The 23,407-nt window shown below is 44.4% G+C and overlaps 1 protein-coding gene across 1 annotated transcript in view; it reads right to left on the reverse strand.

Annotated features, from left to right (window-relative positions):
• Positions 1-23,407, reverse strand: part of GPR158 (G protein-coupled receptor 158) — a 124,807-nt gene that overhangs the window by 51,102 nt on the left and 50,298 nt on the right. The window contains exons 3-4 of the mRNA XM_081834217.1: positions 12,882-12,984; positions 5,218-5,435 (exon numbers count right to left, since the gene is read on the reverse strand). Of these exons, the coding sequence (XP_081690343.1) occupies positions 5,218-5,435; positions 12,882-12,984 (321 nt within the window). The remainder of the gene's footprint in view (positions 1-5,217; positions 5,436-12,881; positions 12,985-23,407) is intronic.

The raw sequence follows: 23,407 nt of genomic DNA on the forward strand, positions 1-23,407 counted from the left end.
AGGCTTGCTATAACAACAAGGAATCAAAAACAAGGAAAGACTGGGCTGTTTGGGGAGCTGCAGAAGTGGAACCTGGCTGATTTAAACTGGAAAGTGCTTGGATAAGCTCTGAGGATGTTTTTTTAAAAAAAAACATGAAAAAGGATGGGGGAAATAGGGATCTTTATTTAATTTATTTGCATTGTTTTAAGCCTTCGGTTTTGCTGCAGTGAAATGCCAGGGGGACCCTGCAGGTTGCAATAAACTATGGTCCATAGGTTATGGACTGCCCACCCATGAGCCAAAGGAAAACTCCCATGTATTCTCTTTGAAGGTGTAAACTGAGCCTTCAAAATCAACTTCAAGCATTTGGAGTGTGCATACTCAGGAGTAACAACTTTGCTAGAATTTCTACCACAGAGAGAGAGAGAAAGAGAGAACTTTGGAAGCCTTGTAGTGCTTCTGCAATTCCTCGTAGATATATAAGGCTCTGCAAGCTCATTTTTCTTTTGAATTGGGAAAGTATGCTTCATTATCTCCAAGCCATATATTTGTCAAAAATGCTTACGCCAAAGGCCAGCTAGGCTGTGGATACCACTTTAAAACTGCGTGTGTGTGTGTGTGTGTGTTTGTGTGTGTGTGTGTTTTTTTTTTCCTTGAAAAGGCAGAAGAGGAAGGAAAGAACAAGAAGTCATCAATCACGAATGAATCGCATCCAGGAGGAAAGAGTATTAGTGTTCCCCAAGCAATTATTCAGTTCACCCACCTCCTGATCTTTTTCTCTAACACAAGAAATGTAAATCTGTCAAGGTATGTTATGATGAAGATAAGTTGCTCTGTGTCTTCTGGTATAGAGACTCTGTTCCGCACCATATACACGATCCTTCGAAGGCTTGAGGTCTAAAAATACAACACTGCAGGCTGATACGGAAGGAATCCTGCAGCCAAGGTGGCAAAGTACATATTCTTTAAGATCCACCTTCCCAAATGGGTGCATTCCATTTGGTGCATTCCCAAATGGGTGCATTCAGCATGGCCAACAGCCAGGAGTTGTAGCCCCAAACACCTGGAGGGCATTAGGTTGTGGAAAGCTGCTTAAAACTGTCCTCTAACTAGGGTTTGCTAATGCAGATGTGGAATTCTCTGTTTCCTTTGTGTTTGCTCACTGGTCAGACATCCCTCCATGCAGACGCTGGCGGTATTTGCTGACACCAGATTTTGTTGCTGCTGTTAACCAACAACCTGTGGATTGTATGTAATTAAATCGTTTAAATGACGTAGTTCTGTGGAGTGTTTTGTGTTTTGCCTTCAACCAGAACCTTCGGTGGAGGAACACAGAATTGTAGAGTTGGGAGGGAACTTAGTGGTTAAGAGTGGTGGACTCATAATCTGGGGAACCGGGTTCGCGTCTCCGCTCCTCCACATGCAGCTGCTGGGTGACCTTGGGCCAGTCACACTTCTCTGAAGTCTCTCAGCCTCACTCACCTCACAGAGTGTTTGTTGTGGGGGAGGAAGAGAAAGGAGATAGTTAGCCACTTTGAGACTCCTTAGGGTAGTGATAAAGCGGGATATCAAATCCAAACTACTCCTCCTCCTCCTCCTCCTCCTCCTCCTCCTCTTCTTCTTGTCCAACCCCCTGCAATGCAGGAATCATTTGCCCAATGTGGGGTTTGAACCCAGAACCTTGAGATTAAGAGTCCCATGCTCTACTAACTGGGCTATCCAGGAGCTGTCCAATGTGCTTAATCTAGTTATGAAGGAAGAAAACGTAAACATGAAGAAAGCAGCTTTTAGACATAGAGACCGCAAGGACCTTCCACTGCGCTATGAAAGGTGCTCAGGGACGAAGGGTCCCTGAGAATTCAACAGAATCCTCTCCCTACCCAGTGCATATGCACAGGTACCTAGGTGTGACTCCCACAATGCCATCCAGCCTCGAATACAAGTCGCTTATCCTTCAGACGCAAGCAACACAAAGAAGGCTGGAGCAAGAGCAGCGGCTTCCAGACCTTTTCAGGCCTTTGCCCCCTTGGTTCCATAAACTCATCCCCAGCGCCCCCTACCCTACCATGTAAAAACCATTATTCAGAATAGTGCTTTGCACAACCCACTAAGGAAGACAACAACACAATTCAAACCGGTAACAATTCAAAAGCCAAATAAAACTATTTTGTTTTAATTCAACAAAAGGGTTGAATTTGATCCAGTGATACCAGGTTTTCTAAGTTGGATGGTCATTCACTGTAACTCCAGTGCCCCCTACCTTGCCTCTTAAGTAATCCCTTTGCCCCACTTTGGGGACCTCTGGACTAGTTGGGGATATGGGAGTTACATGCAGCCTCTCCTATAGCTGCTCTGTGCTTATGGGCTTTGTGTGAGCATAGGGAATTGTCTTTGCCTGGGTGCCACATCCACAGATATCTGGCTTGCGGCTGGTCCTGTTCTGTGGAACAGCATTCCTATAGAGGTGCCAGCTATCTGCACCTTCCAGAAACAACTGAAGACTTTTTTTTAGTTCTGTCAAGCTTTCCAAGCTAGATGAATAGGTCTCTGCCATAGAGGCCTCCGCTGAATAGTTTGCTAAATTCATTTGCCACTATTATTTGTGCTGTTTTATAACTCCTTTTAGCTATTTTTTATGATATTATGTACATCACCTTGAAAGAGAGATGCAGAAGGTGATTGAGAATATAATAACCATAACCCCTGTCTTAAAGTTACCAGTGCGTGCACTGCCACAAGACAATTACCTTATTGACATATCAGGATCATTTAAAATGTCAACTGACACTCATCTCATTTGTGTATGCTTATGTATATATACATAATACAACAGAATATTACGTACATTCACAGATATGCATATTCATTTATCAAAGGCCAACGCAAAGCTATGTTCCCTGAATTAAAAGCGTTCTGCCTTTGTTTTTCCACTGAACACTTGGGAGGCTAATTTCCATTCATGATGCATGTCTCCTTAACAGTATCAGTTATTTAAGACAGCCATTAAAAGCCTATGATATTACCATAATGAAGCAAAACTTTAGAGAGTTAGAACAGAGCTCTTCAGATAAGTTACCACCAGGCTGTTAAACAGATGCCTTTTCTCTGTAATGGGATTACAGGACTGGTGTACAGGCAACTCTCGCTGTAACATAAATCACAATTGTAGCAAACACATGTCTCATGATCACGGCAAACACAAAGGATTTGCCATGGAAAGAAAGAAATAAAGGGGGGGGGGTGGAAACAAAGCAGGGAGGCAGCAAAATTGTTGAAGCCAGTTCTGAGGTTTCCTGCCAGGCATTTAATTGGGGGAAGTGACAGGAAGTTATCCAATACAGAATCTGTTAGATAGATGCAGTTGCTTCTGCAATGATTGCTTAGGAAAGCTAAATAGAAATGCCTGTCTATTTATAGAAAGAGGTGATTGCAGCTATTAATTTGAGCAGTGGGATTCAAGTATTTTATGTGCATTTGATTTCGCTGGTTTCTGAGTAAACTGGAAGGCTATTTTAAGGCTGAATCGTTCTGCACAGAGCTGTCACAGCATTTTCTTCTTTATTAGAGATTTTCTTGGTTTACAAAAGTACATGCCTTGTCTCTTCTTTCAGGTTGTACAGTCTTTCTTACAAATCAGTTACATTTGTTGTGAGACATTAGTGTTGAGTACAGTAGAAGGTTGGGGGAGAGGAAGGGTGGAGTGGTGAGGCTTATATTACTTTTATATAGTGTACGTGTGTGGTTTCGTGTCAGCGTCAACTGGGTGGGTTCTCTTTCTATTCGTTTATTACATTTCCTTGGTAGCGAGAGGTATTGGGGGGCCAGGGTGTGGCTGGTTGTCTGTGGTTGACTGCAGTGGGGTTTGTTTGCATTTGTGGAGGGCTTGTTGGGTCAGGTAAGCCAGACTGATCTGTATGGTGTCGGCCGATTCTTGTTGCTGTGCTGTTAGGCTGTGTATGTGATAAACGGAAGCCATACTGGGGTGAAGGAGTCTTCTTCTATTTGTCCCCATGTCCGTTTCAGTTTATTGGTTAGTTTTTCTAGTACAGTGGTACCTCAGGTTACAGGCGCTTCAGGTTACAGACTCCACTAACCCAGAAATAGTACCTCGGGCTAAGAACTTTGCTTCAGGATGAGAACAGAAATCGTGCGGCAGCAGCGGGATGCCCCATTAGCTAAAGTGGTACCTCAGGTTAAGAACAGCTTCAGGTTAAGAACAGACCTCTAGAACAAATTAAGTTCTTAACCCAAGGTACCACTGTAAGGCTGTTTCCCATACTATTTGATACCACTGGTCCATGTTTATTCCTGACAGGTCTCTCCAATGTCTGGCTAGGAGGCTTCTGACTGCTGAGAGCAGGTGGGTTATAAGCTCTGTATAATGTGAATGGTCATTATGATCTTGGAAGATGCTCAGTAGGGCCAGTTCTGAGGTGACTTCTAATACCTGTGTAGTTATTTTGCATATTTTATTTATTTATTTCAAGAAGTCTGAGGCTGCAATCCAAATCCTTCAAAGTCAATGGCTGGGGAAGCGGGTAGGAGGAAGACACACAGAGCAGGTTCGGATGGCCTTTAGAGGACTGTGATTGCAAGTTTGGGCAGCTCCACTGTGCCATAGACCTCAAGCATGTAGTTGGAGTTCAAATCCACCCAGTTAGGGTCATAGTGCCTAACACAGTCCTTCCTGCAACTAGCTTGGAATTCAGCACTTTGCAGATCTGGGCAATTAACTTCTGACTAGAGATGGACCAGGGTTGGATAGACCAGCCTGTTTCCATTTTGTGTCATTTTCACATACAACCAATCATAGGTCCATAGGTCCAGTGGGGAGGGAGTTGCATGAAAAAAACCCACACATATAAATTGTACTAATTCCATATGCATTCTATATGCATTCTTCCTCTAAAATAAGCATGTTTGTAGGCTTTTCAGTTTCCCCCTAAAACACAAACTTTTGTGAACATTTTTGAACCAGAACCGCATTGCAAAATCCAACCAAGTGCATAATCCGATCAATAGCTACAATCTGATTGGCATCTAAGTCCAGGAATGAAAAATTAGGTTGGTTTGCTTCAAAATGTGGACCAAACGAATTTCTCTTCTGCCTCTACACCAGAGCCTTCGATTTTGACTGTGACAAATTTGGGTCACTCCCTTATGGGCAAAGCACACTTATGACACGTAAGAAAACAGGCAGGAAGATTAGAAGGGGGGGAATGTTTCCAAGTTTACCTTTGCTTTGCGAAACCGGTAGACCACGAGCATGCTTATGAAGTCCAGCAGCATACAGAGAGTTTGGAATGAGATGATAGCAAGCCGTAAATACTTGTCCTCCTGTGCATAGCAGGGAGTATCATCTGTGCAGTAAGAACATCCTTCCCTGCAGGGTAAGCAGCTGTAGATTTTCTCCAACATCTCGCCTCCAGAAAAATGGCTCTCTGCAACCTTTCCTAAAAGTATCAGATATAGGGAGGGCAGGAGAGAGAGAGAGATAAAATGGGGGTATTTGGAGGGGCCATTTGCTTGCCTTCCCGGTGACCCATGTTCCACCCTCCCGTTTTTCTTAACCATATAAAGCTTTGAGACAAAGCTGCCATTTTGGAGGTAGTAGCAGAAGACCGTCCTACTCTCGAGTAGGATCCTGGCAGAGACACATGCCTGACTGGCATGTTCCCTCCCTCCTGGTCAATCGTTTGGGAGCTTCAAAAGCTTTCTTCTGCCCGAACATCACAGCGACTGATGCCAACAGACATCGGCACACTTAGGGATCTGCAGAGTCTTTGCAGCTTGCGTAACAGACCTCAGCATCTCAGCATTTTGGCTAATCTATTTTATTTACTTATAAACACACACGGAGCACTGCAACATGGCTCCTTCTCTCTCTAGCATCAGACAACAAAGAGAGAGAACAGAGGACAATAGTCCGACTTCACGGAACACAGTAACACAAACATCCTGTCTCCGTCACTTCCCACTCTGTGGAGTCAAAACATACACCGTCATGTGATAGACAACAATCCCATGACTGCAATCACGGAGCAGGAATTCTAACATCAGATACCTGCGGGAAACCGACAAGAAATGCCCAAGCACATGCGGGCTATCCTACCTTGTGGTTTGCAGCAACTTATATTCAGAAGCATGCTGCCTTCAACAGTGGAGGAAGAGCATAGCCTTCCTATCTAGTAGCCATTGATAGCCATATCCTCCATGAATTTGTCTCAGCATTTCTCAAAGTATGAGGTCCCAAGGCTCATTATGGAAATGTGCCAGCCCAGTTTGTGTGTGCCTGCCTAGACTGGCTGTCAGGGCTGGAGTCAGAGGCAGGTCAGCACAAAGAAGCAGAGTTATCTGTCAGTGACTCTTTATTCAAGAGAATGACATACAAACTCAGCTACACTTCCCAGTAACTCTTGCCCCTATAGAGAAGTTGCCCGGACTAAAGGGGCCTTCCAACCTTTAGTGTATTTTTGGTCTTTGTTGTAAGCCGCCCAGAGTGGCTGGGGAAACCCAGCCAGGTGGGCGGGTTACAAATAATAAATTTGTTGTTGTTGTTGTTGTTGTTGTTGTTGTTGTTGTTGTTGTTGTTGTTGTTGTTGTTGTTCTGAGGCTCCCTCTCTTCTGGATGTCTCCCAAGCAGTCTCAAACTGCATGTGTCCACCTCTGGTCTCTGTTCTGCTCTCCCCACTATCCTGCATGTTCTTGGAGACAAAGGGGGAGCTTGTCACAGCAGGAGAGGGGGACTCCCTGGATTCTTCAGCAGCCTCTTGACACACACACACACTCAGCTTCAGCCTCAAAGTCTGAACTGCTCCCTGTCACAGGGTCCTCCTGCTCACTAAACCCCGTCCCTCCAGTATCCAGCACCTCCTCCCAATCTTTCCCTTCTGGCATCTCATCGGTGTCCCACCACCAATCCCTGGGCTCTGAGCCTTCCTCCTCTGGGATTTCCCTTGGGGGTTCTCCGGCTGGCACCTTCCACCACTCCTGGCACTGGCCAGCTGCAGGCTGGACTAGCATGATCACTGGCTTTAAGATTGCGATTTCCTAAATATTTGCCCTTCGCTTCCGATTCCTCACTCCTGTAGGGAATGCCTGACCCTACTGCCTACCTTCTGATGTCCATCTAGGCTGCGAGTATCCTTTCAAGACCCTGATTAAATTTGGCAGTGAGTTCCCTCTGCAGGCCTTGGCCTTGAACAGGACCATTTTCCTCTCCCTGCCCTCAGCTGGAGTCAGTTCTCCTACTGAGCCTTCTCTGGTCCTTCAAAAAGGAATGACCTGGGCTGTTTTTCTGGTGTTTGCATCAGGAGCAGAACCCCAAATGGAAATGCATCTGCCCTGCTATCTCAGCAACCCACTTCAGCCTCCCAGTTCTGTCTCGACCTACAACCGTGCAGCCTCACCGAAAGCAGAAGGATGGCAAAGTTTTCAGTGGGAAAAGCATCTGGCCGGCAAAATCTTGATTATTAATGATGGTGAGCAAGCAAGAACACAGCTTGACTTTCAGGTTCCTTGCTGGGTTTGCAGAGCTGGCAGTTTAGATAAACAATCTTTTTAAAACTAATGTGCTGAGGAAATTTCACAGAGCCTCAGAGGCTGCACAAACAAAAAAATCTCCACAAATTTCGCTCCGGCTACATTGCCTTCTAAAGTAGAAATGAAAAATGTGTGCATATATAAAGGTAACAGCACTTCTGGCCCCCTCTAACCCAGTTTTTTCCACTGAATCGCTGCTCCCCATCTAGGGAGCAACCGTATAACTGTAGTAATTAAGCAAAATTCTGCTCAGTTAGCAGATAGCTAAGGTAAAACATGACCCACAGAGGCTGCAATCCAAAACATGCTTACCAGGCAGGAAGTCCTATTGAAACAGTGGTGCTGACATCTGAGATACACACACTTATAAATGGACCTTATTTTATTTATTATTTATTATTTGAAATGCAACAAGGCAGTGTATAATATTAAAAAACAGAATACTACGATGGCATAATTTTTTTAAAAAAAAACACTAATAAAGACTGGTTGGTAAAATAATTCTAAAAATCACATTCCATATTCCAAAGGCCTGTCAATGAAATACAGCTTTTAAAAGATGTCCATAAGAAGGCAGGGCCTGCCACACTCAAGACCTGGTCCCTAATAAAGGCTGGCCAAACCTTCACCAAAACTGCCCCATCAGAAGATCTCAGTGATTGAGGTGGAGCATAAGGAATCACGAAGTCCTTGCAGTACTTTGGGCCCAAGTTGTTAAGACAAATTAATCCTGCGCAAGCTTCTGCACTGCTCTGAGCTTAATACATTTTGCCCTTATTTTGAATCTATAGTCCCGCCATCCCTCCTCACAGCTGCGTTTTCTTGCTCCAGGAACATTTTACATTCTAATACTTCTGTCCAGAGTCATCTCTCTCTTCTTGTCAGACTTCAGCCAAAAAAGAAAAAAGAAAACCCTCCCCAAAAGCTATGCAAACAGACCTCCAGGTCATGCTGTTTCTTTTGCAGCAACCATCAGCCTCCACCAGTTCCTCATCGTGCATTCATTTCCACAAAATCACCTCTTGGATTCCCAGAGTAACAGCCCTTTTTATGTTGCAGTGGAGGCGACAGGCTACATTTTACATTTTGAATTAGTAGCTTTTCTTTCATCGTTTGACAACCTTCACCACTCTTGACACTAGCTGTCTCGCCCTTTGGTTTTGATAAGACACATATATTCTGTCTGGCAGGCTGAGAGTCACATCAAACAGCTACATCTCCAAGGATGAAGGGAATTTCTGGATGTGTCACATTATGCCAAAGAGGGTTTTGCTTTTTTAAAAAAAGTCCTCAAATTTACTTGCACGTAAGTACTATTTAATCAATAGTATTTTGCTTAATTTAATTTTTTGTTTTTGGTGTGTGGGCCATTTGTTTTCAAGTGAGAAAACCCTGAAAGGTTTTTTAAGGAAAAATTCATTATTTGTTTACTAAATTTATATGCCAGCCCTCCTTCAAAGGGTGGCAGATATGTCGATATATACTAAAACAGTAAAATTTAAACTTCTAAAAAGAGTTAAGAACTCCTGAAAGGAACCACCTTCCCTCAAACTAATAATATTAGGGTTGCCAGGCATAGGACTTTCAGCCATCAAATGCCTAGGTAAACGGTTTGCACCAGACCTTTAAATCTAGTAAAGGTAAAGGTAAAGGGACCCCTGACCATTGGGTCCAGTCGTGATCGACTCTGGGGTTGCGGCGCTCATCTCGCTTTATTGGCATACAGCTTCCGGGTCATGTGGCCAGAATGACTAAGCCGCTTCTGGCAAACCAGAGCAGCACACGGAAACACCGTTTACCTTCCTGCTGGAGTGGTACCTATTTATCTACTTGCACTTTGACGTGCTTTCGAACTGCTAGGTTGGCAGGAGCAGGGACCGAGCAACGGGAGCTCACCCCGTCGCGGGGATTCGAACCGCCAACCTTCTGATCGGCAAGTCCTAGGCTCTGTGGTTTAACCCACAGTGCCACCCGTTTCCCTTTTAAATCTAGTAACAAATGCTAATAAAGTTATATCTAAATAAATCAAAGGAACCTTTAGTAAGCTAGAGCCATGCTACGGAATGCCATGTGTGAGAGAAAGCCTATGTGAATGACTGGCAATGCCATTTCCCCCTTGCCTGTAGGCTGGAACTACATATTACATTTATAAAAATGGGTTCCCAAGCAGGTAATACAAACGTGGAAATGGAGGAAGCATTTGCAGCAGAGAACCGGAAGGAAGGAACACCTCCTGCGCCTATTGATTCTTCCTTGGGTTTACTTCTGTTCCTGGAGCCCAGCTGGGTAACACAGAAAACATGGGATGGCTCAGAACCCCATGTCTTCATTGTAACATATGGTTCTGCCTTTAATCATTGCAAGAGAATAGCAGTCATCGTGATACCTTCTGTCCATGGCAAAAAAGTCAATGGGGAAAGAACTGCATGTTGTCAGCTGTCTCAAAGTAATGTAGTTTCCCCTTCATCTTGCCATTTTTCCAGCTGCAAGAGTCAGGGGTCTGCACAGAAACTCAGAAATAGCAGAAAGCACTAGATGCACAGGAAATGTCTTTGAGAATTCATGAACAGATGATCATCAATCTCCTCCACCAGACTGCCCAAACTCAATGCTGTTCACTTACCTAGGGACTGACTCTACCCTAGCTAGTGGAACTGTAGCTAGATTACCCCATCAACATCTCCCTGCTAGAGGTCACTATGGCCTGCACTAACTATGGCAAGCCAAGATTTCAATAATAATAATAATAATAATAATTTATTATTTGTACCCTGCCCATCTGGCTGGGTTTCCCCAGCCACTCTGGGCGGCTTCCATAAAAACCAGAAATACACTAAAATATCACAGATTAAAAACTTCCCTGAACAGGGCTGCCTTAAGATGTCTTCTGAATGTCAGGTAGTTATTTATCGCTTTGACATCTGATGGGAGGGCGTTCCACAGGGCGGGTGCCACTACCGAGAAGGCCCTCTGCCTGGTTCCCTGTAGCTTTGCTTCTCGTAATGAGGGAACCGCCAGAAGGCCCTCGGCGCTGGACCTCAGCGTCCGGGCAGAACGATGGGGGTGGAGACGCTCCTTCAGGTATACTGGGCCGAGGCCGTTTAGGGCTTTAAAGGTCAACACCAGCACTTTGAATTGTGCTCGGAAACGTACTGGGAGCCAATGTAGGTCTTTCAAGACTGGTGTTATGTGGTCTCGGCGGCCGCCCCCAGTCACCAGTCTAGCTGCCGCATTCTGGATTAGTTGTAGTTTCCGAGTCACCTTCAAAGGTAGCCCCACGTAGAGCGCATTGCAGTAGTCCAAGCGGGAGATAACTAGAGCATGCACCACTCTGGCGAGACAGTCCGCGGGCAGGTAGGGTCTTAGCCTGCGTACCAGGTGGAGTTGGTAGACAGCTGCCCTGGATACAGAATTGACCTGCGCCTCCATGGACAGCTGTGAGTCCAAAATGACTCCCAGGCTGCGCACCTGGTCCTTCAGGAGCACAGTTACCCTATTCAGGACCAGGGAGTCCTCCACACCAGCCCGCCCCCTGTCCCCCAAAAACAGTACTTCTGTCTTGTCAGGATTCAACCTCAATCCATTAGCCGCCATCCATCCTCCAACCACCTCCAGGCACTCACACAGGACCTTCACCGCCTTCACTGGTTCTGATTTGAAAGAGAGGTAGAGCTGGGTATCATCTGCATATTGATGGACACCCAGTCCAAACCCCCTGATGATCTCTCCCAGCGGCTTCATATAGATGTTAAAAAGCATGGGGGAGAGGACGGAACCCTGAGGCACCCCACAAGTGAGGGCCCAGGGGTCTGAACACTCATCCCCCACCACCACTTTCTGAACACGGCCCAGGAGGAAGGAGCGAAACCACTGTATAACAGTGCCCCCAGCTCCCAGCCCCTCTAGACGGTCCAGAAGGATGTTATGGTCGATTGTATCAAAGGCCGCTGAGAGATCCAGCAGAACTAGGAAACAACTCTCACCTTTGTCCCTAGCTCGCCGGAGATCATCAACCAGCGCGACCAAGGCAGTTTCAGTCCCATGATGAGGCCTGAATCCCGATTGGAAGGGATTGGCTGTATGCCAATTTCAAAAACTGGGTTCCAGGTCTGGGAATCCTGAGATAACCCCCACCAGAATTTTTCAGAGATTTACTACACTAGATCACATGGTAGACTTGAGCAGCCTTTCGATGTATAAAACAGGCTTCCTCAACCTTGGCCCTGTAGATGTTTTTGAGAGTACAATTCCAAGCATCCCTGACCACTGGTCCTGCTAGCTAGGGATCATGGGAGTTATAGGCCAAAAACCTCTGGAGGGGCGAGGTTGAGGAAGCCTGGTACAAAGGAAGGATAAAATCTGAACCCTGCATACCCCTCAAGACATAATTCTAACCCAACTTTTGCGATCATCAAAAATATTTGGCTAAGACATAGCAAGGACAGAAAGATGCTCTTGTACATTGGTCTGTGGGGCTAGAATTCCTTATCCCCAAACTTCCTTAGAAGCCAGAATTTCCTTTGATGTCCACAAGTCTGATTTATGTTAAATGCAATAGCAGGAGGTAATTGGCTGATCAAATTAAACTAATCATTGTACTAGCCATGATGGCTATGTTCTGCCTCCACTATTGGAGGCGATATGCTTCTGACTACCAGTTGCTGGAAATCACATGTGAACAGAATGCTGTTGCACTCAGGTCCTGTCTGCTGGCTTCCCAGGGACATCTGGTCGGCCATTGTGAGAATAGGATAGTGGACTTGATGAGCCTCTGGCATGATACAGCAGGGTTCCTCTTATGTACTAGCAATGGGGAGTATAAACACCCTCTTCCAGGAAATGATGCAAGGTGAGAAGGGCTTAAACCCTTGAACGCAGAGCCAAAAAATCCTCAATTGCCCAGAGCCTCCATTTGTTGCCTCCTGAAGTTCTGTACACTGGGAAATCCAGCAGCTGGTTTATACAGATGTATAATAGAACAATGAAATTTCAAAAGGGAAATCAGCAAAACTAAAGCGCTTATAAATGGGAACGCAACACACTTCTGCTCTAATGCTGATCCCACAAATTGCTGCTGCCCAGCAGCAAAGAGGTTTTAAAGGAGGGGTGGGAATTATATTTATTTACAAATCAAATAGACTTAAAAGTAGGTATGTTTTACAGGATTCTCCAGAGTATCACAGATGACAAACCACAGGGCTAAAATTCCTTAAGTGATTATATAATCCCTCCGTTGCAGGCCATTGGGAATATACTGTATAGCCCTGACAAGGATAAAAAGGAACCCTGCATTATTAATACGCTCTTTCTCTCTCTCTCTCCCCATCTCTCTTTCAAACCAAAGCAAAGGCACTTACTGTGAAAGCCGTTCATTGAAAACATTTTGGGACGATAGAATCCAGCCTTACAAACGCACTTGTAGGCTCCGAGTACAAATCCATGGCCCTTCACTGGCACACACTGGAAGGAAGGAAGGAGAAAGGGAGAAGATGAAAGAGGTGCCCACTCACTTTCCCAGAGATGTTGAACATCTTCACCTTGAGCCTGACAATACAGCAGGGGGCTTTCCTTTACACAAAGCAAAACAGGGTTTTTTCTTTGTTTTTTAAGGCTCAAACAACAACTGTGATTTGTTTTAACTGTTTTTCATTCTGAATTTTAAAATATTGCAACCCAAGCTGGAACCTGCTGGTGAACGATAAGATACCGTATTTTTCACTCTATAAGACGCACCAGACCACAAGATGCACCTAGTTTTTGGAGGAGGAAAACAAGAAAAAAAATATTCTGAATCTCAGAAGCCAGAACAGCAAGAGGGATCGCTGCACAGTGAAAGCAGCAATCCCTCTTGCTGTTCTGGCTTCTGAGATAGCTGCGCAGCCTGCATTCGCTCCATAGGACGCACACACATTTCCCCTTACTTTTTAGGAGGGAAAAAGTGAGTCTTATAGAGCAAAAAATACGGTAATTAATGTAGCTGTGGCAGTGATCGTAGCAGTGACAAAAATAGCAGCTATCCAGCAGTGGGACTGAATGCCTTGGGCTCGCCTTCACTGGAGGTATTCAAAGCAGAAGCTGGACAGTCAGGGGGAAGATTGTAAATCCCTGCACTGAGGGAAGTGGTCTAACTAGGCGACCTCCAAACATCCCTTCCAACTCCCACGTTCTGTGATTCTAGGCCAGGGCATCTTCACTGCACGAATACTTTGTATTAACATCACACAGCTGAACTGCCTCAAAACAACAACATATGCAGGCTGGCATAAAAATGAAATTATTTAAAGTAAAAAACCAGGCTATTCCCGTCATTTAGATTTATCAGTATTAGCAGACCAATGTTACAATAAGCATCACAGCAGGCTCTAATTACCATGCAGGCCATGAATATTTAACTGGAACAACATATCTATGCATATATATCTACTTGTGAAGTCACAGCCACCTGTGGATAATAGCTTTATGACACTTTCTGTGGTCGCAGAGACAAAAATGAGGTAGCGAATCCCAGCACAGAAAATGGAGATTTACAGTAAAATAGTTGAGTTGGACAACCGATCTCCAGTTTCAGATAAACATGACCAAAAGGGAGCAACCTGAGGGCAGTCTAACTTTATACATAATGGTAAAATGAAACAATATAATGGGATAACCCACATTCACTGGTGTTCCACATTGATAAGTGATATACAACATCATCATCATCATCATCATCATCATCATCAATGAATTGCTTCCCATGCTGCACCTCAAAATGATTTACAGTGGAAAAAAGCATCTTCCATGTATGTTTTAAAGCAAATATTTTTCAATATCATAAATCAGCGCGTCACAATGAGGAGGGCTCTTCACCTGTTCCCTATTCCCGAGCCTGCTCTTCTCTGGTTCCACTTGCGACCTGGCACTTGCGCCCATTCCTAGAACCCGACTGATCCTTCTCTGAGGGCAGTTTTCTTTCCCCCTTTTCGAGGAGAGAGAGGAGAGCTGGGGTTCCTTCGCAGCCTTCACCTGCCACAGCTGCGCTGGGCCTTAAATCTCTTTAACTCCAGGCGGATTGGCTCACCTCCAGGCTGCGCGCTGGAAACACGGGACTGCCATGCTCTAGACCACGAAGCAGAGATGCCTTCAAGGGCTCAAGAGCAATGAGGCAGGCTCTTAATCAAAAAGCTTGCTGCTGGGTTGTTGGGTTGGTCTAAACACGTTGCAGTTTCACAGCTTAAGGATCTCAGGCTGCCCAGATTTCACACATACACCCTATCAAGTCACCTCCTTATGAAAGAAAGGTCACACATGAAGACAAGCCTACAGATAGATTGTTGGTGGTTCAGCTTGGTTAACTTTAATCAATGTGATTCATCACTGCAAAGAGAGAAGAAAATGAATAATGGGATGCCAGGCATTCTGGGCAGGCTATTTTGTATTGTTAAAATTAATCAGCTTTCTGGCTACATATTCAAAGTACATACATGAGCTTGAAGGAAACAAATTATCAACTCATGGACCAATGATTAGTGATTAAATTATTTGGGGCAAGAAGCCTGACAATGCCGTCTATGCATCCAGTGCTTCAAAAATCATATTTCCCTATTAACCTCAGCTGCAAGATTCTTCGACTGACATATTCAATTTAAAGCTCAGTTAAAAAGTTAAGGGGCATCCATCCAAACAGCCAGATTAAGCCTGCCAATTGCAACTTAACATCAGTAGTTTTCATGCAAACACATCTACTGTGCTAGTTTCAGCCTCCCCAACTGCCTGGGCTACTTCAGGAATATAAATTGAATCTATCCAGAGAGGCAGCCTTGTTAATCCATTTCAGAAACAGTGAAGAATCTTATGACACCTTAAAAGCTAAGAGACAGCAGTGTCCTGGAACACAGCAGGAGTTAGAACTCAAATAAAGAGGGGAAAGAACTGGCTGAGGAACAAAACTGAGTCCTTGAACTTGAGACCAAGACTAGTGACCTGCTCCTGAGGCTTTGCACCAGCGCCCCTACAGGCAGTTCCTCCTTAGACTGAACAACCTGGAGAATGAAGTTCCATCATGCAAGACACCAATTGCTCACCAATACCTGCTCACTGGTGCAGATGACATACCAGGCAGGAAGAAAAGGAAAAGCACCCAATTTCTGGGCTATGGGTCAGACGGCTTTCCTTTTAATTACAGATAGGTAGCCGTGTTGGTCTGCCATAGTCAAAGCAAAATAAAAAAATTCCTTCCAGTAGCACCTTAAAGACCAACTAAGTTAGTTCTTGGTATGAGCTTTCGTGTGCATGCACACTTCTTCAGATACACTGAAACAGAAGTCACCAGACCCTTCTATATAGTGAGAAGGTGGGGAGGGGTATTACTCAGAAGGGTGGTGGGATTGGGTGATTGGCAGATAGCTGTGATGAGCCTGTTGACGACTCTTAACGACTGCAATAGGTCTTAAATCTGACATCAGGAATCACAAGACAGAGAAACCAGTAGGAGAACACTTCAATCTCCCAGGACATTCTATACAAGATCTCAAAGTAGCTGTTGTATTACAAAGGAATTTCAGAAATAGACTGGAAAGAGAAGCTGCTGAATTGCAACTTATTACCAAACTTAAAACCATGGAGAGACCTGGTCTGAACAAAGACATTGGATTCTTATCTCATTATACATGACAAAGCCATTTTTCACCTTCTCATCCCTTGCTTTTTCCTGTAAGACCTATTGCAGTCGTTAAGAGTCGTCAACAGGCTCATCACAGCTATCTGCCAATCAGATAGGAATTTTTTTATTTTGCTTTTCCTTTTAATGATATTCATTCCTCAGCAATGGTGGGTGGAGCATAGGAAGGATGGTCAAGGCCTGGGAGAAGAGGAATTAATTAGAGCAGGGGTCGGCAAGGTTTACCTCGCCTGGGCCGGTTCAATCCAGCAGAGATCCCTCTGTGGGCTAGATCGCGTGTGTGCGTGAGCGTGTATGATTTCTGGCGTTGGCATCTGCGCAAACACGATTTTCGGCGTCACAGACGTGAGTTCCTGTGCCACGCCGGTTTAGTGCAACAGACGGGGACTCACTGAGCGGGCAGCTCGGTTTGGGGGTGGCTCGTGGGCTGGTTAAACGACCCCCGTGGGCCGCTTGTGGCCCATGGCGTTAGGTTGACGACCCCTGAATTAGAGCAACCTTCAACCAGTGGATGACCTCCAGGTGTTTTCAATTGCAACAGCCAGCAGCAGGCAGAGCAAATGCACCCAGTGATCTGTCCATGGTACTGAAAGTCTTGTCTCTGGCCTTCTTGACCATAGACACCTTCCCATCTCTGCTTGCAGATATCAAACTGAGTTCCTCGTTTTCTCAAATTTTCATTACTATCCCAGAGAGTGCTGGCTGGACCCCTCTGCCTTCCAGGTCATACTTGAGCTCCACTGGCTCAAAACAGACAAGTGGAGAAAACAAAAACAAGCCCATGAAATAACAGCAAGTCTGTAACATTTCTGCACAGAACCCAAGATAGAGGTAACAAGAGAATGATCCATTCATAACAGCAGTCACCGTGGTAGCCCTGACTTATTGGCTGTGCGGTCCTAATTTAACATATGTGATGGGAAAGAAACCCAGAGTCACAACCCAGAGTCACAATTAAGTAAGAACTAAGCAGAAGCAAATCTATTGCTAAATTCTAATTCAGCAATTTCATATTATAGCTTCCTTTTGAAGCCTTTTCGTTGAAATATGTTGGCTTTGAAGTCAGCAGCAGTATGTCCTGATTTATGGATGCTGGCACTTTTTATGACAGATTTGCGTCCATTTATTCTCTTACAGAGCTATTACTGGATCCAGTGTTATCAGCTATTTGTAATTAAATAAACCCCTGCTCATTCTCTAAAGTGGTATATGTCATCCCTTGCCAGCAATGCCCTTTTGCAGCCAGCACAGGGGAAGCAGGTCAGTCTGCATACATGAGTATAAATGGACACAAACTGGGAATCGAAAATGACAACATTCTCATACACAAAACAGTGCCATCATCAGGAATTACAACAAATACAGTCAGTAAAATGATCTAAGGAAGAGGCAGAATTGCATTGGTTCAAACATAATCATTTCAATCCTGCCACTGCATCTCTAAATAATGAGGAAGTGTTCTGAAAGCCTCCTTCTAGATTAACAGCACTTTAAATGCATAATCATGTAATCATGTAGTTCAAGTGAATTTCAACTTGGAACACACACACAAAAGAAATCCTGAATAAAAATCAATACAGTAAGGTTTTCTTCCCTTCCTTCTAACTTACATCAGATAAATAGCATCATTCTCAAAGCTAAATACAATGTAAGGCAAAATATAGGCATAGAAACTGTTGCAGGTGTGCAGCTGCTATGGCTGGACCAGAATGGGCCTGGGAACCTGCCTCAGTTGTGTTCAGTGGAGAAGGAGGAGGTGGAATGCAGGAATATGAATGTGAAGGTGGCCAGTGGAACAGGAATGGATGTGTATGGAACAAGGGATCAAATGATATGCTGGGCAGTTTACAACAGATTAAAACAATACAGCAAGAACTGAATGCAAAGCAAATTAGCCAGTTGAAATCAGATGCAGAAAAGCATTTTCTCCCCCCATTAAAAGACCAAGCAAATGAAGCAGCATTTGTCTGGTGCCTAAATTTAAGTAGCTGCTGGGCAAACATGCTTCAGGAAGTTGTTCTGTAGCTGGGGGAGGGCATCATAAAAGGGCACTGTCCTTGGGTCACCAAACCTCTGAAGGCAGAGTAGCCTTGTGCCTTGCTTTACAGAATTCAATCCTCTACTGGAAGGGCCCCAGCCTGCATGGTCCAAGTCTGATTTTAAGGTAAAGAACAATAAGAAGGAAGAGAGGACGGGGTCTTGCGGTAGCCCATCCACAGCACCTAGATAGTGAGCCATGGTTTGGCTAAGTACAGCGGTACCTCAGGTTACAGCTGCTTCAGCTTACAGACTCTGCTAACCCAGAAATTGTACCTCGGGTTAAGAACTTTGGTTCAGGATGAGAACAGAAATTGTGTGGCAGCGGCAGTGGGAGGCTCCATTAGCTAAAGTGGTACCTCAGGTTAAGAACAGTTTCAGGTTAAGAACGGACCTCCAGAACGAATTAAGTTCTTAACCCGAGGTACCACTGTATTGTGTGCTTATGAGGGCAGAAATTACAGGTGGCCTTTTAAAAGACAAGTCTGAAGGCACAAGAGAATAGTCATTCTGGTGGGAAAGAAGAGCAAGCAGAGACGAAACACTCCATACATTTTTCTGTTCCAAGAATTCTTGCTTCCTCACAATAACCTAGAAACCTAGTTTCCCCTATTATAAATGCTGATTTATTTTAGCCGTGCTACATAGCTTTGGCATTTGATATGCAGGCCTATTTTCTATGTCACCACAATAAAAAGCAACCACAGGGGAGTTGGGCTGTGTGGACCAGCTTATCTAAGCTGGCTACCCCTCCAGGAAATGGTTGTTAGAGTCAACAAATGACAGTCCCTATTCCCATGGCCCTTATGCTAAGGATGTGTTTAGATTTAAGGAGGATAAGGAACCCAGTGGGGGAGATTCTGACATCTCTCACAAAACTCTAATTCTGTCCCTCTTTAAATAGCATTGGCTGCCAGTGGCTGGATCCATGCAAGGCTAGCTGGAGTGGGCAGCAGGGCGAGCTCCAGGTAGGGGTGTTCTCTGGTGGACCCTCTCTTAAGAGAGGGCTCCTTAATGTTGGAAGAAGCCCCAGCTTTGATGAGCTTACCTGGTAAGAGCAACAATGGGAAACAGCTGTGTTCTGGTTGGAACAAGCTGAGCCTGGAGACCACCATTTAAATCTCCCACAATGTCCCAGGGGAACAGTGCTTTGAAACACGCCTGGTTGTGAACTAGAGCCAGGTATCAAAAGCATGTCACCCCGTTGCTAGCACACCTGCACTGTTTTTTATTGGGAGATTTTTTTATTGCTTTAATTCTTGGAGAGGTTAATTACTTTTTAATTACTTTCTGTTAGCTTCCATCTGTTTATCCTCTTCATATCTACAATAATGCTAGAGAATGCTGATATCCAGATTTATTTATTTTTTAAATTTCACAGCTTGGAATTACATTTGTCCACTTCACCTTGAGGTTAACCACTTCACCTCTAAGATAAGAAAATTTCCTGAATGCCTGAAAACCATATATGAACAGAATCAAGGGTCTTACATTTTGAATTTAGCTCACTGGAGAGAGAGAGAGAGAGAGAGAGAGAGAGAAATCTAGAAGAGCTTCCACACTGAATGATCAAGTTGTGAACTGAACATAAATCATTATTCTACCCTTGAGTTAGCTAAACACTAGAGCAATGATTTTCAAACTTTCAGCCATCTGTGTTATTTTGCGGAGATTTGAGCCTTGCAATGGACACACTCCAGTGAAGTTTCTACCAGGCAGACCAAACCAGAAATCAGGAACATAGCTCTTAACACAAAGATGCATCTTGATGCAAAGTTCTTGACCCAATAGGAAACTGAAGCAAGCTGAACCTTTATGAAGGCAAGCAAAGCCTGTTCTGCATTAGGTTCCACCTCCTTGAAGGAAGTGCCTATATCCTTGTTTGATTCTGTATCCTTCTGTGAGGTATAAGATGGGATGACTATCCATCTCATAGCTCTCTATATTTTGCTGGATTATCCCTGGACATTGCCCATCCTGGCTGGGGATGAAAGTCAACAACAGCTGGAGAGCCACAGGTTGACCATTCATGGTCTAAAGATGGAGGAATTGCTGAGGACTCACCCTTTGAATCTGAGGGTAGTGGTAGGGGTCTTGGGGGGCACAGAAGAAGGTACTCTTGGGGGGGGGTATAGCCTGAATCTTATCCTCTTCTTTCTCAAAGCACTATGTGATCTGAAGGTCAGTGCCTATGCACTGTCAATAGCACTTCCATGTGGATTGATTTGTGTGCTAAAAAATACTAACATGTTGCAGGGAATTTTGGAGTATACTCTAAGCTGGAACCTAGAGTTCTTGCAAGTTGCCATCCATTCTTCTTCAGTATTTCCTTTGTCCTGTGAAATTTGAGACTGGACCCTAGAACATAGGCATCACTACTCTGCAGCAGCAATTTGCAAAAAATATATATCAGTAACTCAGGCCAATCTGCTTATTAAGGACATTTGTGTCTGCTCTGTCCCAGCTCCCCTTCTTCTTTCTCTCACCCCTAGGAATACAGTATGAAAACCACTGGTCTAGGCAGAGTAAAATATAAGCTAGGCTATATTGTAGCTATCCACTTCTGCAAAAGTGATTCACAATCTTTTTATAGTAAGCTAAAGTACACATTATCCACCTGTGCCTGGGCCGTGTGTGAACAACCTCCACTTGGATTATTCCCAACGGTTCAAAAGAAGGAACATCTCTCCCATTCTTTAAATAGGAACCAACAAGACTAGTGATTTATTATTTTGATTCCAGCTCAGCTCTGGACTTTGGGGATGTCATTAACTCAGGGATCAGACAAAAACTCCTTTAAAACCATGAATCCCTTGTGGTGATAGCAACAGAACTTACCTGCTTTCTTATTCTCTGTGATGAAAACAAGCTACCATCTCCTCTAGCTACCTATCAAAAAGATGCTTCAATTCACTCATCACCTAGTGTCATTCTGTTCTATCTTAAGTGTCTTCACTTTGAATTTGATTGTGTGCTGCGGCCACTGGGAATCCATATGGCCAAGTGGGGCATTTGACAAGGTGCCCCATGATATTCTTGTAAAGAAGCTGGTAAAATGTGGACTTGACTATGCTACCACTCAGTGGATTTGTAACTGGCTGACTGACCGAACCCAAAGGGTGCTCATCAATGGTTCCTCTTCATCCTGGAGAAGAGTGACTAGTGGGGTGCCACAGGGTTCTGTCTTGGGCCCGGTCTTATTCAACATCTTTATCAATGACTTGGATGATGGACTCAAGGGCATCCTGATCAAATTTGCAGATGACACCAAACTGGGAGGGGTGGCTAACACCCCAGAGGACAGGATCACACTTCAAAACGACCTTGACAGATTAGAGAACTGGGCCCAAACAAACAAGATGAATTTTAACAGGGAGAAATGTAAAGTATTGCACTTGGGCAAAAAAAATGAGAGGCACAAATACAAGATGGGTGACACCTGGCTTGAGAGCAGTACATGTGCAAAGGATCTAGGAGTCTTGGTTGACCACAAGCTTGACATGAGCCAACAGTGTGATGCGGCAGCTAAAAAAGCCAATGCAATTCTGGGCTGCATCAATAGGAGTATAGCATCTAGATCAAGGGAAGTAATAGTGCCACTGTATTCTGCTCTGGTCAGACCTCACCTGGAGTACTGTGTCCAGTTCTGGGCACCACAGTTCAAGAAGGACACTGACAAACTGGAACGTGTCCAGAGGAGGGCAACCAAAATGGTCAAAGGCCTGGAAACGATGCCTTACGAGGAACGGCTAAGGGAGCTGGGCATGTTTAGCCTGGAGAAGAGGAGGTTAAGGGGTGATATGAGAGCCATGTTCAAATATATAAAAGGATGTCACATAGAGGAGGGAGAAAGGTTGTTTTCTGCTGCTCCAGAGAAACGGACACGGAGCCATGGTTCCAAACTACAAGAAAGAAGATTCCACCTAAACATTAGGAAGAACTTCCTGACAGTAAGAGCTGTTCAACAGTGGAATTTGCTGCCAAGGAGTGTGGTGGAGTCTCCTTCTTTGGAGGTCTTTAAGCAGAGGCTTGACAACCATATGTCAGGAGTGCTCTGATGGTGTTTCCTGCTTGGCAGGGGGTTGGGCTCGATGGCCCTTGTGGTCTCTTCCAACTCTTTGATTCTATGATTCTATGGTTCTAAGTGTCCGGACCTTGTCCAACCCAGAACCTGGAGGGACCTATTCAGATGAAGAAACCCACTCCAGCTAAAGACTTGGAGGAGTCTACAGCACCCAAAGGCATTCTGAAGAGCCCTGTATCATGGATGCTTCACCTGCCACAAATATGCATATTTTCTGGGAAATGATTTATAATGAATTGGGGGGAAAAAATGTTGAAAATAACTTTTGTTAAGAAACCAGAAGCTTTTATTTTAGGAATACTGGGAGAAGAGGTGCCAAAAGGCCAGAAAAAAAACTATTCATGTATGCAACCACAGCTGCTTGAATGATATATGCCCAAAATTGGAAAGAGAAACTGGCTCCAAAAAAAAAGAGACAATTGGCAATTAAAACTGATGGAATATGCAGAGATGGCGAAACTCACTGGAAGTTTAAAAGATCAAAAAGAGAGCCATTTTTTACTAGAATGGGGGGAATTACTGAATACATGAAAACAAATTGTAAACAATTAAACATGTTGGCAGGATTGACATAAACACAAGCAGTAAGGAATTAAAAGGCCACCCATATGCCCATGGGAATCCCACAAGCGTAATCTGTGGGCAAACAGTGCTTTCTTGTGATTCCCACCAACAGATAATCAGCATACTGGCTCTGACAGTGGAGGCAGAAGCTAGCCATCATGGCTTGCAGTCCTTGATAGTCCACTTTTCCATGAATTTGTGTAATCCAATTTTAACACCATCAAAGATGGTAGTCGTCACTGCCTCCTGTGTGAGCGAATTCCATCGCTCCTGAACTGTATGAAGAAGTAATTTCTTTTGTCTGTCCTAGATCTTCTATCATTCAGAGAGTTTACAACGTTCAGATGCATTGCCACGTGCTTCATAATAGATTTATTCGTTCCCTCAAGGAAGATACTCAAAAGGATTTCTAAGGTTCAACCAGGAAACCACCTCACAAGGGGATAAGTGAGGCATTCGCAAACCTCTTGATAAAATCTACAGTAGGAGAACAGATGAGAGAATGTTTCAAACTCTAAAGTGGTTCCAAGCACAGCACC

This window comes from Podarcis erhardii (assembly GCF_964252035.2).
Source record: "Podarcis erhardii genome assembly, chromosome: 12".
NCBI classification, from domain to species: Eukaryota; Metazoa; Chordata; class Lepidosauria; order Squamata; family Lacertidae; genus Podarcis; species Podarcis erhardii.